This window comes from Mobula birostris, chromosome 16, assembly GCF_030028105.1.
Source record: "Mobula birostris isolate sMobBir1 chromosome 16, sMobBir1.hap1, whole genome shotgun sequence".
In the NCBI taxonomy this organism is placed as follows: Eukaryota; Metazoa; Chordata; class Chondrichthyes; order Myliobatiformes; family Myliobatidae; genus Mobula; species Mobula birostris.
Window position 1 is genome coordinate 5,176,098 of NC_092385.1, and position 13,199 is coordinate 5,189,296.

A 13,199-nucleotide genomic window follows, 5' to 3' on the forward strand; every position below is an offset into this window, starting at 1 on the left:
AACCCTGGGGTGTAGACCATCTGGTCCAGATAACTTATCTACTTTCAGATCTTTCAGCTTCCCAAGCACCTTCTCCTTAGAAATAGAAACGACACTCATTTCTGCCCCAACATTCTCAAATTTCTGACATACAGTGAAGACTGCCGCAAGATACTTAAGTTTTTCCACCATTTCTTTGTCCCACATTGCTACCTCTCCAGCATTATTTTCCAGCAATTCAATGTCCACTCTCACCTCTCTTTAACTCTTATATATCTGAAAAAACTTCTGATACTTTTGGCAAGCTTACCTTCATATCTCATCTTATCTCTCCACATGATTTTTCTAGTTGCCTTCTGTTGGTTTTTAAAAGCTTCCTAATCCCTAACTTCCCATTCATTTCTGCTATATTGTATGCCCTCTTTTGATTTTAAGCAGTCTTTGACTTCCTTTGTCAGCCACGGTTGTCTCATCCTCCCTTTAGAATACTTCATCTTTGGGATATATCTATCCTGCACCTTACAAGTTGTCCCCAGAAACTCCAGCTATTGCTGTTCTACTGTTTTCCCTGCTAGCGACCCCATTCCAATCAAGTTTGGTGAACTCCTCTCTCATAAGCCATGCATTCCTTTGCTCCACTGTAATACTGATACATCCGACTTAGATTCTTCCTCTCAAAGTGCAGGGTGAAATATATAATATTAAGATCACTCCCTCCCAAGGGTTCCTTTTCCTTAAGCTCCCTAATCAAATCCGGCTTATTACACAACATCCAGTTCAGAATTGCCTTTCCCATAGTGGGCTCAGCCACAAGCTGCTCGAAAAAGCCATCTCCAAGGCATTCTACAAATTATCCCTCTCTTGGGATCCAGCACCAGCCTGATTTTCCCAAGCTACCTGCACATTGAAATCTCCCATGACAATTGTAATATTCCCCTTGTTGCATACCTGTTCTATTTCCCAGTGAAATTTATATCCCACGTCCTGACTACTGTTTGGAAGCTTGTTTATAACTCCTATCAGGGTATTTTTACCCTTGCAGCACCTTAACTCTGCTCACAAGGGTAGGAACCTCAGGGGCAATTTTTTCATCCACAGGGTAGCGGGGATATGGATCAAGCTGCCTGAAGAAACGGTTTAGGCAGATATATTAACAGCATTTATAAGACACCTGGAGAGGTACCTAAATAGGAAAGGATTGAGGGATATGGGCCAAACATGGGCAAATGGGACTAGTTTAGACCATAAGACCATAAGATAAAGGAGCAGGATTATGTCATTTGGCCCATCAAGTCTGCTCCTCCATTTCATCCTGGTTGATCTAATTTTCCTCACAGCCCCAATCCCCTGCCTTCTCCCTATATCCCTTCATTCCTTGACCAATCAGGAATCTATCAACCTCTGCCTTAAATACACATAAAGACTTGGCCTCTTGATTGTGGCAAAGAATTCCATAGATTCTCCACTCTCTGGCTAAAAACATTCTTCTTCAACTATTTGAAAATCTATTCTATCCTTCAACTATTCTGAAAATCTATTGATTCTTGAAAGATCATTACTAATGCCTACACAATCTCCTCAGCCACCTATTTCAGAACTCCGATGTGCACACCATCTGGTCCAGGTGACTTATCCACCTTCAGACCTTTCAATTTCCCAAGAATCTTCCCTCTAGTAATGGTAACTTCACACACTTCATAACCCCTCACACCTGGAACTTCCACCGTATCTTCCACAGTGAAGACTGATGCAAAATTCTTATTCAATTTGTCTGCCATTTTCTCGTCCCCAATTACTACCTCTCCAGCATCATTTTCCAGTGGTCTGACATACACTCTCACCTCTCTTTTACACTTTGCGTATCTGAAGAACTTTTAGATATCCTCTTTAATATTATTGGCTAGCTTACTTTTGTATTCCAGCTTTTCCTTCTCAATGACTTGTTCAATTGCCCTCTGTTGGTTTTCAAAAGTTTCCCTATCTTCTAACTTCCCACTAATTTTTGCTCTATTATGTACCTCTCTTTGGCCTTTATGTTGGCTTTGACTTGAATTGTTGGCCACGGTTTTGTCATCTTTCCTTTAAAATACTTAGGGATGTGTATATCCTGTGCTTCCGAATTGCTTCCAGAAATTCCAACCATTGCTGTTCTGCTGTCATTCCTGCCAGTATTCTTTTCTAATCAATTCTGGCCAATTCCTCTCTCATGCCTCTGAAATTCCCTTGACTCCACTGTAAAACTAATACATCTGACTTTAGATTCTCCTTTTCGAATTTCAGGGTGAATTCGATCATATTATGATCACGTGCCCTAAGGGTTCATTTACCTTAAGGTCTCTAATCATTTCGGTTTATTGCACAACACCCAATTCAGAATAGTTGATCCTCCAGTAGGCTCAACCATGAGCTGTTCTAAAAAGACATCTCATAGGCATTCTAGAAATTATCCCTATTGAAATCCAACATGAACCTAATTTTCCAATCTACCAACATATTGAAATCCCCCATGATTATTGAAAAATTGCCTTTTTGGCATGTATTCTCTATCTTGAGTTGTAATTTGTAGACTGCATCCTTACTACTATTTGGGGGTCTGTATACAATCCCATCAGGGTCTTTTTACCCTTGCAGTTCTTTAGCTCTATCTACGATGATCAACAGCTTCTGACCCTTTGTCACCTCTTTCTCATGATTTGATTTCACTTTTTTACCAACAGAGCAATGCTACCCCTCTGCCCTCCTGCCTGTCCTTTTGATACAATGTGTATCCTTGGACATTAGGTTCCCAGCTATAATCTTCTTTCAGCCATGATTCAGTGATGCTTACAACATCCTGCATTCCAATCTGTAACTGATCTTTAACTATGCTACTAGTTCATCTACCTTAGTCCGTATATTGCGCGCATTCAAATAACACTTTCAGTCTTGTATTCACCCTTCTTGATTTTGTTCGCCTTTTACGTTGCAACTCATCCTGTTGACTGCAATTTTGCACTCTCAACAGCCTCTGATCGCTGCACATTGCCTCTGTTTGTAAACCAACTGCGTCATCTTCAGAAATATTACTCCAGTTCCCACTCCCCTACCAAATTAGTTTAAACCCTCCCGATCAACGCTAGCCAACCTGACCACAAGAATATTGGGCACCCTCGGGTTCAAGTGTTACTTGTCCCTTTTGTGGAGGTCATACTTTCCCAGGAAGAGATCCCAATGATCCATAAATCTGAACCCCAGCCTCCTGCACCAGTTCCTCAGCCACGCATTCACCTACCATACTCCTACCCTCACTGGCACGTGGCTCAGGTGGCAAACCAGAGATTACTACCCTGGAGGTCCAGTTTCTCAGCTTTCTACCTAGCTCCCCAAAATCTCTCTTCAGGACCTCCTCACCTTATCTCCTCTGTCATTGGTCCCAATATGTACCAATAATATGTATTAGGTGGGAATCTTGGTCAGAATGGACCAGCTGAGCTGAGGGGCCTGTTTCTGTGCTGTGTGACTGACAGCTTTTACATGTCCTTTCTGTCAAAGAACACCGAGGTTGTCTACAAGAAGGGTCAGAGCCGTCTCTATTTCCTGAGGAGACTGAGGTCCTTTAACATCTGTCGGACGATGTTGAGGATGTTCCACGAGTCTGTGGTGGCCAGTGCGATCATGTTTGCTGTTGTGTGCTGGGGCAGCAGGCTGAGGGTAGCAGACACCAACAGAATCAACAAACTCATTCGTAGGGCCAGTGATGTTGTGGGGATGGAACTGGATTCTCTGACGGTGGTGTCTGAAAAGAGGATGCTGTCCAAGTTGCATGCCATCTTGGACAATGTCTCCCATCCACTACATAATGTACAGGGTGGGCACAGGAGTACATTCAGCCAGAGACTCATTCCACCGAGATGCAACACAGAGCGTCATAGGAAGTCATTCCTGTCTGTGGCCATCAAACTTTACAACTCCTCCCTTGGAAGGTCAAACACCCTAAGCCAATAGGCTGGTCCTGGACTTATTTCCTGGCATAATTTACATATTACTATTTAATTATTTATGGTTTATTACTATTTAATTATTTATGGTGCAACTGTAACGAAAACCAATTTCCCCCGGGATCAATAAAGTATGACTATGACTATTGTTCAATTCTCTTCAAGTGTCCTCAATAATCGATTAACCAGGCTGTTCCAGAAACATCAGGATCACAAGGGCAATGCTGCCCCACCCTGTTATGGAAGTTGTGGCATCATCATCATCATCATCATCATCATCACCCCAGCCATTATCAATACTCTTCAGAGATTGTCTGCCTTGCATCAGTGGTTGCAAAACCAGGACTTGTGGTATGCACCAGCTGCTCATACAACCATCCACCACCCACTCCCATGGCTTCACGTGATCCTGATTGGGGGCTAAGCAAGTGATCTGCAGGCTAGCGGAGGGAAGGAGCGCCTTACACCTGTTTTGGTAGAGATGCATCTCCACCCTGCCACCAAAGCAAGTGTTAAAATAATGCCCAGGCAAAGATACATTGCAGATGGCGTACAGACAGCCCAGGGAAGAAAAGCTTTGAAGAGCTTAGCTTCCCTTTGCATAGCAGGGGACCGGAGCCATTTGGCATATGGAGATAAGATAAGCATGTAACAGAAGATGCAAGCTACGCATACCAACACATTACTAACTTCAAAGTATCACCATTAGTTAGCTTGAGGTTTCTATTGAATTTTAACATCTATATCGTTAATGGCGATTGATTTTGCAAGCAAGAAATTTGAACATTGATTGCATCTTGATTGTCAGTCTTTGTGTGTAACTTATCATTGATTCTGTTGTATTTCTTCGTTCTACTGTGAGTATCTGCAAGAAAATGAATCTCAGTGTAGTGTACAGTGACATACATGTACTTTGATAATAAATTTACTTTGACTTTTGAACATATGTAGTTTACAAATGGTCATTATTACTGCTAGTTAATTTCTGTATAAAAATAGCACTTCTCTGCTCAGACTTCAGAACTGTGTGGGTGACAGGGGCCCGGGCTCTTCTTCTTGTGCACTTGTCAATAAAGTGCGATCAAAGAACGACTGTGAGTTTTCAGAGCCCAGTTAATTGATGATAACTCGGCCAGTGAGAATCTATTCACCCTATTCCTTCCTCATCTATTACCCTCACCTCCCATCATAAGGCATTGCATGATGCCATCACCAAAGATACAACACTTGCCCTTTTCAACACTTCCTTTCCAACTTTCCAGGGAGCCAGACATTCCAGGTGAAGCGGCCATCCACTTGCAGTGTCCTGTATTCAACGTTCACAGTGTGATTTCCTTAACGCCGATCGGGTGGCCACCTCTCAGACTACCTGCTCAAAATCTGCAGAGGTGGCCTGAGCTTCCTGTTCCCTGCCACTTTAATTATCCACCCCATCCCATCCTGACCTATTGGTCTTTGACATCCTGTACTATTACAATAGGGCACAATTCAAACAAAAGATTTTAAAGACTAAAGAATAGCTTTAGTTATCACATGTACACCGAAACATACCGTGAAATGCATCTAATCAGTGAGTATTGAGCTGAGAAGCCCACCACAGTTCCAACACCAACATGGCATACCCACAACTATACATCTCTGAAATGGTACGGTCCTGAATCTGACTATTCTATAGGTTAATTGTTATCACTGCTACGTTGTTATCTCTAATCTGAGTGTGAGACAACCACAACTTCTTTTTCTTCATCTTTCTTTGCTCATTCTTCGTTCTTGTAACACTTCACCAAAAAAAAGTTCAGGAGCCTCAGGACTCACACCACCTGGTTCAGGAACAGTTACAACCTCTCAACCATCAGGCTCTTGAACCAACGGGGACAACTTCACTCATCTCATCATTGAAATGGTCCCACAACCTATGGACTCACTTTCAGGGACTCTTCGTCTCAGGTTCTCGATATTTATTGCTTATGTATTTCTTATTATCACTTTTTTTCTTTTTGTGATTTCACAATTTGTTGTCTTCTGCAACTCATGTTGAATACCCAATCTAGGTGGCTTTTCATTGATTCTATTAAGGTTATTATTATATAGATTTATTGAGTCTGCCCACAAGGAAATGAATCTCAGGGTTACATTTGGTGACATATGTGTACTTTGATAATAAATTTACTTCGAACTTTAAATTTTAAATATGGTCATAAACAACAAGGTTTATGCCTCATCCTTGACTTCCAAAGAATCTGTGGATCACAAAGACACTAGGATGAAACATAATGAAGAAATCCTACCTGAACATCCTTAGATAGATAGATATACTTTATTGATCCCGAAGGAAATTGGGTTTCGTTACAGCCGCACCAACCAAGAATAGAGCATAAATATAGCAATACAAAAACCACAAACAATCAAACAACAAAATGCAAACTATGCCAGATGGAAATTAGTCCAGGGCCAGCCTATTGGCTCAGAGTGTCTGACCCACCCTTCCTCTAATATCCTTCAAACTCCCAATGGCCACACTTTGAGTACACAAGTCAAGCTGCCTTATTGACTCTCAAAATCAAAGTCAAAGCAAATTTATTATCAAAGTATGTATATGTTACATAGAATATAGAACAGTACAGCACAGTACAGGCCCTTCGGCCCACAATGTTGTATCGATGCTCAAACACTGCCTCTCATAATATCCCCCACTTTAAATTCCTCCATATACCTGTCTAGTAGTCTCTTAAATTTCACTAGTGTATCTGCCTCCACCACTGACTCAGGCAGTGCATTCCACGCACCAACCACTCTCTGAGTAAAAAACCTTCCTCTAATATTCCCCCTGAACTTCCCACCCCTTACCTTAAAGCCATGTCCTCTTGTATCGACCATATACAACCCTGAGATTCATTTTCTTGCAAGCATTCACAGTTGAACAAAGAAATACAATGAAAACTATATGCAAAGACTGACAAAAAACAAATATGCAAAAGAAGACAAATTGTATAATTAAAAATAATAAATGGCACTGTGAACCTGAGATATAGGGTCTTTACAAGTGAGTCTGTAGGTTGTGGAATCAGTTCAGAGTTGAGGTGAGTGAAGTTATCCATGCTGGTTCAGGAGCCTAATGGTTGAAGGGTAATAACTGTTCCTGAAGCTGGCGGTGTGGGTCCTAAGGCTCCTGTATCTCCTTCTTGATGGCAGTAGTGAGATAAGAGCGTGGCCTGGATGGTGCTTTCTTGTGGTAGCACTCCTTTTAAATGTGCTCAATAGTGGGGAGGGCTTTTCCTGTGATAGACTAGGCTGTGTCCATCACTTTTGAAAGGCTTTCTCTTCCTGGGGATTGGTGTTTCCATAGCAGGACATGATACAATTAGGCAGGATCCCTTGTCAATGCCACCACCTCAAAAATAAAATTTGAACAGAAGAGCAGAAGAACAGGCCATTCAGCCCACAATGTTGTGCCAAACCTTTTAAATTAATAACCAAGTGGCCAACTGAACTGATCTCTGTTGCCGACGCAATATTCATATCCTTCCATTCCCCTCACATTCATGTGCCTACCTGAACACCATTTAAAAGTCTCTAAAGTATCTCCCTCTGCCACCACTGCAGACTGCACATTCCAGGCACCACCACTCTCTGTGTAAAAAACAACTGGCCTTCACATCGCCTTTGAAATTACCCCCTCTCACCTTAAATGCATGCCCTCCAGATTGAGACATTTCAATCCTTGGGCAAAGATACTGTCTCATTTACTCTATCTATGCCTCTCACAATCTTATCAGATCTCCCTTCAAGCCTCTGTCACTCCAGAGAAAACAACACAAGGTTGTCCAACCTTTCATTATAGCGCATGCTCTCGAATCCAGACAGCATCCTGGTAAACCTCTTCTGACCTTCTATAAAATCTTGACACCCAAATTTCAAAAAGTTCAAAGTTCAGAGTAAATTTGTTGTCAAAGTACATATACGTATGATATCACCTTATACCACCCAGAGATTCATTGTCTTGCGGGCATTCACAATAGAAACAAAGAAACACATTTGGATAAATAAAAGACCATACACTGCAAAGACAACAAACACCAATGTGCAAAAGAAAACAAATTGCAAATTCAAAAAGGGTAAAACATAATAATAAATAAATAAGCAATAAATAAGGGGTTAAGGAGCCTGTGCAGAGTACCCCTGTGGTCATCCCCCTCAACAAGAGGTATATCACTTTAGATACTGTTGGGGGTTGACCTAACAGAGGAAAGTCACAGTGGTCAGGTCTCTGGCACTGAGTCTGCCTCCGTGACCCAGAAAGGAAGGAGGGAGAAGAGGCACAGTGTGGTGATAGGGGACTCATTAGTAAAGGGAATGGACAGGAGGTTCTGTGGGCAAGAACGAGATTCCTGGGTGGTATGTTGCCTCCCCAGTACCAAGGTCCAGGATATCTCAGATTGAGTCCTCAGAATTCTTAAATGGGAGGGTGAACAGCCAGAAGTCATGTAGGTACCAATGATATGGGTAGAATGAGTGAGGAGGTTTTGTATAAAGAGTTCAGGGAGTTAGGTGCTAAGTTAAAGGGCAGGACCTCCAGGGTTGTGATCTCAGGATTGCTGCCCATGCCATGCGCTATTGAAGCCAGAACTAGGAAAATTATACAGTTTAATATATGGCTAAGGAGTTGGTGTAGGAGGGAGGGCATAAGAATTTTGGATCATTGGGTTCTCTTCCAGGGAAGGTTTGCACCTGAACTGGAGGTGGAACTAATATCTGTTGTAAGGAAGGCAAATGCGATGTTAGTATTCATTTCAAGAGGACTATAACATAAAAGCAAGAATGTAATGTTGAGACTTTATAAAGCACTGGTGAGCCCTCACCTGGAGTACTGGGAGCAGTTTTGGGCCCCTTATCTTCGAAAGAATGTCCTGAAACTGGAGAACGTTCAAAGGAGGTTCACAAAAAATGATTCCAGGATTAAATAGCTTGGCATATGAAGAGCATTTGAAGGCTCTGGGCCTATATTCACTGGAATTCAGAAGAATGAGAGATGATCTCATTGAAACCTATCGAATGGTGAAAGGCCTTGATTGAGTGGATGTGAGAGGTTGTTTCCTATGGTGGGAGAGTCTAAGACTTGAGAACACAGTTTCAGAATAGAGGGGTATCCTTTTAGAACAGAGATGAGGAGGAATTTATTTTGCCAGAGAGTACTGAATCTGTGGAATTCTTTGCCACAAACATCTGTGGAGGCCAGGCCTTTATGTATATTTAAGGCAGAGTTGACAGATTCTTGATTGGTCAGGGCATGAATGGATACGGGGACAAGGCAGGAGATTGGGGCTGAGAGGAAAATTGGATCAGGCGTCATGAAATGGTGAAGCAGGCTCAATGGGCCAAATGGCCTCATTCGGCTCCTATATCTTATAGTCTAAGTACTGAGAACATGAGATGAAGAGACTTCGGAAGTGTGTCCAGAGGTTTTGAAATCAGTTCAGTGATGGAGCAAGTGAAGTTGAATGAAGTTATCTCCTTTGGTTCAAGAGCCTGGTGGTTGAGGGGAACTAATTGTTCCTGAACCTGGCAGCATGAGTCCTGAGGCTCTTCTACCTTCTTCATGATGGTCGTAGTGAAATTCATGAATGTCCTGGGTGGTGTGGTCCCTGGTGATGAATACTACTTTCCTGAGAGAGTGTTTTGTTTTGATGTGCTCAGTGGTGGAGAGGGCTTTACCTGTGATAGACCGGGCCATCCTTCCTATAATGAGCCGTCCATAACTGTCTTGAGCTGTGACTTTGACTGGCTCACACTCTCAACCATAGAAACTATTAACCCCATTCGTCAGAAATGTTAAGCCGAACTCACCTCCTTTTCATCTCTGGATAGCCACTGTGGATTCATGACTCCCAGGGACATATTTGGCATCAGGTGACACAGCAGTTTGGTACAGAACACCTGGAGAGGAGGAAACAAGGTAAGTACAGATGAAGCATGTGACCTTATTTTGATCTATGTTCTACCTCAGTCATTCCAAGACTCTATCAGCTGCAAAGAAAAGATTTAAATCCCTCAAAGTTGCCACACAAGTTCATTGGGTAGTTAAGAATACATATGGGGGATTGGCCTTTATTATTCAGGGGACTGAGTTCAAGAGGAAGATCTGCCAACAGGAAGATGGTACAGGAGCCTTAGGACCCACACCACCAGGTTTAGGAACTCCTCAACCATCAGGCTCTTGAACTAATGGGCCCAGACACTGAACTGTTCCCACAACCCATGGACTCACTTTCAAGGACTCTTCATCTCATGTCCTCAATATTTATTGCTTATTTATCTATTATTATTATTTATTTTGTATTTGCACAATTTGTTGTCTTTTGCATAGTAGTTGCATGTCCGTCCTGTTGGGTACTGTCCCTCAATTGATTCTGTTATGGTTCTTGGATTTACTGAGTGTGCCCGCAAGAAAATTAATCTCAGGGTTGTATGTGGTAAGTTTAGCAATAAATTTACTTTGAACTTTGAACGAGGTAATGTTACCGCTCCATGAAACTCTGGTTAGCCAATACTTGGAATATTGTGTTCATTTCTGGTCGTCTCATTATAGGAAAGATGTGGAAGATTTAGAGAGGGTGCAGAGGGGGTTTCCCAGGGGGCTTCATGGATTAGAGGGCATCGCTTATGAGGATTGTTTGAGCAAGAAAGGGCCTTTCTCTTTGGAGATGAGAAGGATTACAGCTGATGTGATAGAGGTGTAAAAGATGACCAGTGGAAAGCCAGAGACATTTTCCCAGGGTCGAAATAGCTAATACAAGAGGGCATAATTTTACAGTGATTGCAGGAAAGTATAGGTGGGGTGTCAGAGGTTATTTTTTTTACATAAAAAGTGGTGGATGTGTGGAATACACTGCCAGGGGTGGTGGTAGAGGCAGATACATTAGGAACATTGAAAAGATTCTCAGATAGGCTCAAGGATGATAGCAAAATGGAGTGCTCAGTGGAAAGGAACAGGTAGATTGAATTTAGAGTAGATGAAAAGATGAGCACAATATTATGGGCCAAATGGCCTGTACTGTGCTGTAGTATTCTATGTTCTATTGTTCTAAAGTGTATGTCTATTAACGTTAGAACTGACACAAAGTTTAGATTGGAACTCGGATGTGATTGATTATTATTCAGACGAAACATAATCAATTGGGATGAAAATTCTTTGGCAACTACCATAATATTCACTCTTTAAATTCCTCAAACAGCTTTGGCAGTAACATAACCGCTGTGGCTCAGGGGATCAAAATCTCAGCTAGGAAGTGTTGTACTCTATGGACTGTGGCAAGATCCATTTGGAAGTTTTGATACAGAAAGTCATGGAGTGCTACAATACAGAAACAGGCCCTTTGGCCCATCTAGTTTTTATTGTGCCTGGTCTCATTCACCTGCACCTGCACCATAGCTCTCCATACCCTTCCCATCCATGTACTTATCCAAACTTCTCTTAAATGTTGCAGTTGAATCTGTATTTATCACTTCCACTGGCAGCTCATTCCACACCCTCACACCACCTCTGAGTGGAGAAGTACCCCCTCAGGTTCTCCTTAAATATTTCACCTTTAACCCATAACCTATGAACCTGGATGGCAGACGAGTGGAGCGCCAACACAGAGGCTGTGTACAAAAAAGGCCAGAGTTGCCTCTACTTCCTGAGGAGAATGAGGTCCTTTGGAGTAAGTAGGCATCTCCTTCACATGCCCTACCACTCTGTTGTCATCAGTACAACCTTCTAAGCAGTGGTGTGCTGGGGCAATGTTATCAACACAGTTGATGCCAACAGGCTCAATAAACTGATTAGAAAGGCTGGCTCTGTTATAGGAGTCAAACTAGACACACTGGAGGCTGTGGTCGAACGGAAAATCCTGGCAATTCTGGACAATGTTTCTCACTCTCTGCGTGCCACCTTGGCTGAACAGAGGAGCACTTTTAGTAATAGGCTAAGACAACTGCGCTGCTCCAAAGAGCGCTACATGAAGTCATTCTTACCTTCAGTCATTAGGCTCTATAATGAGTCAACCTACAGCCGGGGAAGTGGTAACCCCCTCCTGTTAGACTGTTTGTGGTAACTTATTTTTTATTCTTTCTACTTCTCATTTAATATTTATACCTGTGTATTTGTAATGCTACTGTGACACTGAAATTTCCTTTGGGTTCAATAAAGTATCTATCGATCTTAGAAGTAGCCTGACATATTCCCAAGAGTGAAGGAAAGTGAGAAAGTGGCTATCAAAAAGAAAAAAGCAAAAACAATTCTCGCTCCTAAAAATAAAGAACTAATTCTCAAGGAAAAGTGCACACATGTTAAAATTGCAAACTGAAAATGAGCAACTGTTATTTTTCCTCATCTGCAGGAATGTGTTAGTAATCTTCCAGCTGGATTGCTCACTACAGTTTCCAATGTAAACATTGTGAGATGTGTGTTTTTTCAAAGGGACAGAATGTGTGAAACTTGTAATGTCATTCCTTTCCAGAAATGGTTCTCCCATTAGGTTATACTTAGCAGTGTGGAGGAACAGAGGGATTTGGGGTTTAAGACCATAGATCCCTCAAAGTTGCCACACCAGTTGATAGGGTGCTTATGAAGGTGCATAGTGTGTTCTTCATTAGTCAGGGGATCGACCAAGATTTCAAGATCAAGATTCAAGTTTATTTGTTGCAGGTATATCAAAACATAAAGTGACGTGAGTTCAAGAGCCGTGAGGTAACGTTGCAGCTCTATAAAACTCTTGTTTCAGCCATGCTTGGAATATTGTGTTCAGCTCTGATCACCCCATTATTGGAAGGATATGGAAGCTTTGGACAGGATACAGAGGAGATTTACTAGGATGGTGTCTAGATGAGAGAGCATGTCTTATAAATGTATGTTGAGTGAGCTGGGGCTTTATTCTTTGGAACTGAGGATGAGATGACTTGATAGAGGTGTAAAAGATTATGAGAGTCATAGACAGCAAGGACAGCCGGCACTCTTTACCCAGTAATGGCGAAAACCAGAGTAATCTGTTTAGAGTGAGGAAGATATTTTATGGGGGTTGTCAGAGGTGGGACGTTGCAGAGAGCATGGTGGGTGTGTGGAACATGCTGACGGGGTTGCGCAAGAAGGCTGCATAAGGAGCCTGCTTCTTGTGGACCCAGTGGAATGGAATCCCAGCAGTAACATGGACTCAGCTAGTTTCATCGGGGTCCAGCTCTCCCCAGCGTCGAGGAACATGTACGTGA

At 42.2% G+C, this 13,199-nt stretch overlaps 1 protein-coding gene across 3 annotated transcripts in view; it reads right to left on the minus strand.

The window, feature by feature from the left end:
- The window catches only part of mgll (monoglyceride lipase), a 114,337-nt gene that overhangs the window by 11,604 nt on the left and 89,534 nt on the right, over positions 1 to 13,199 (minus strand). For all 3 annotated transcript variants that reach the window (XM_072280250.1, XM_072280251.1, XM_072280249.1), the window contains one exon: positions 9,801 to 9,890. In XM_072280250.1, the coding sequence (XP_072136351.1) occupies positions 9,801 to 9,890 (90 nt within the window). The remainder of the gene's footprint in view (positions 1 to 9,800; positions 9,891 to 13,199) is intronic.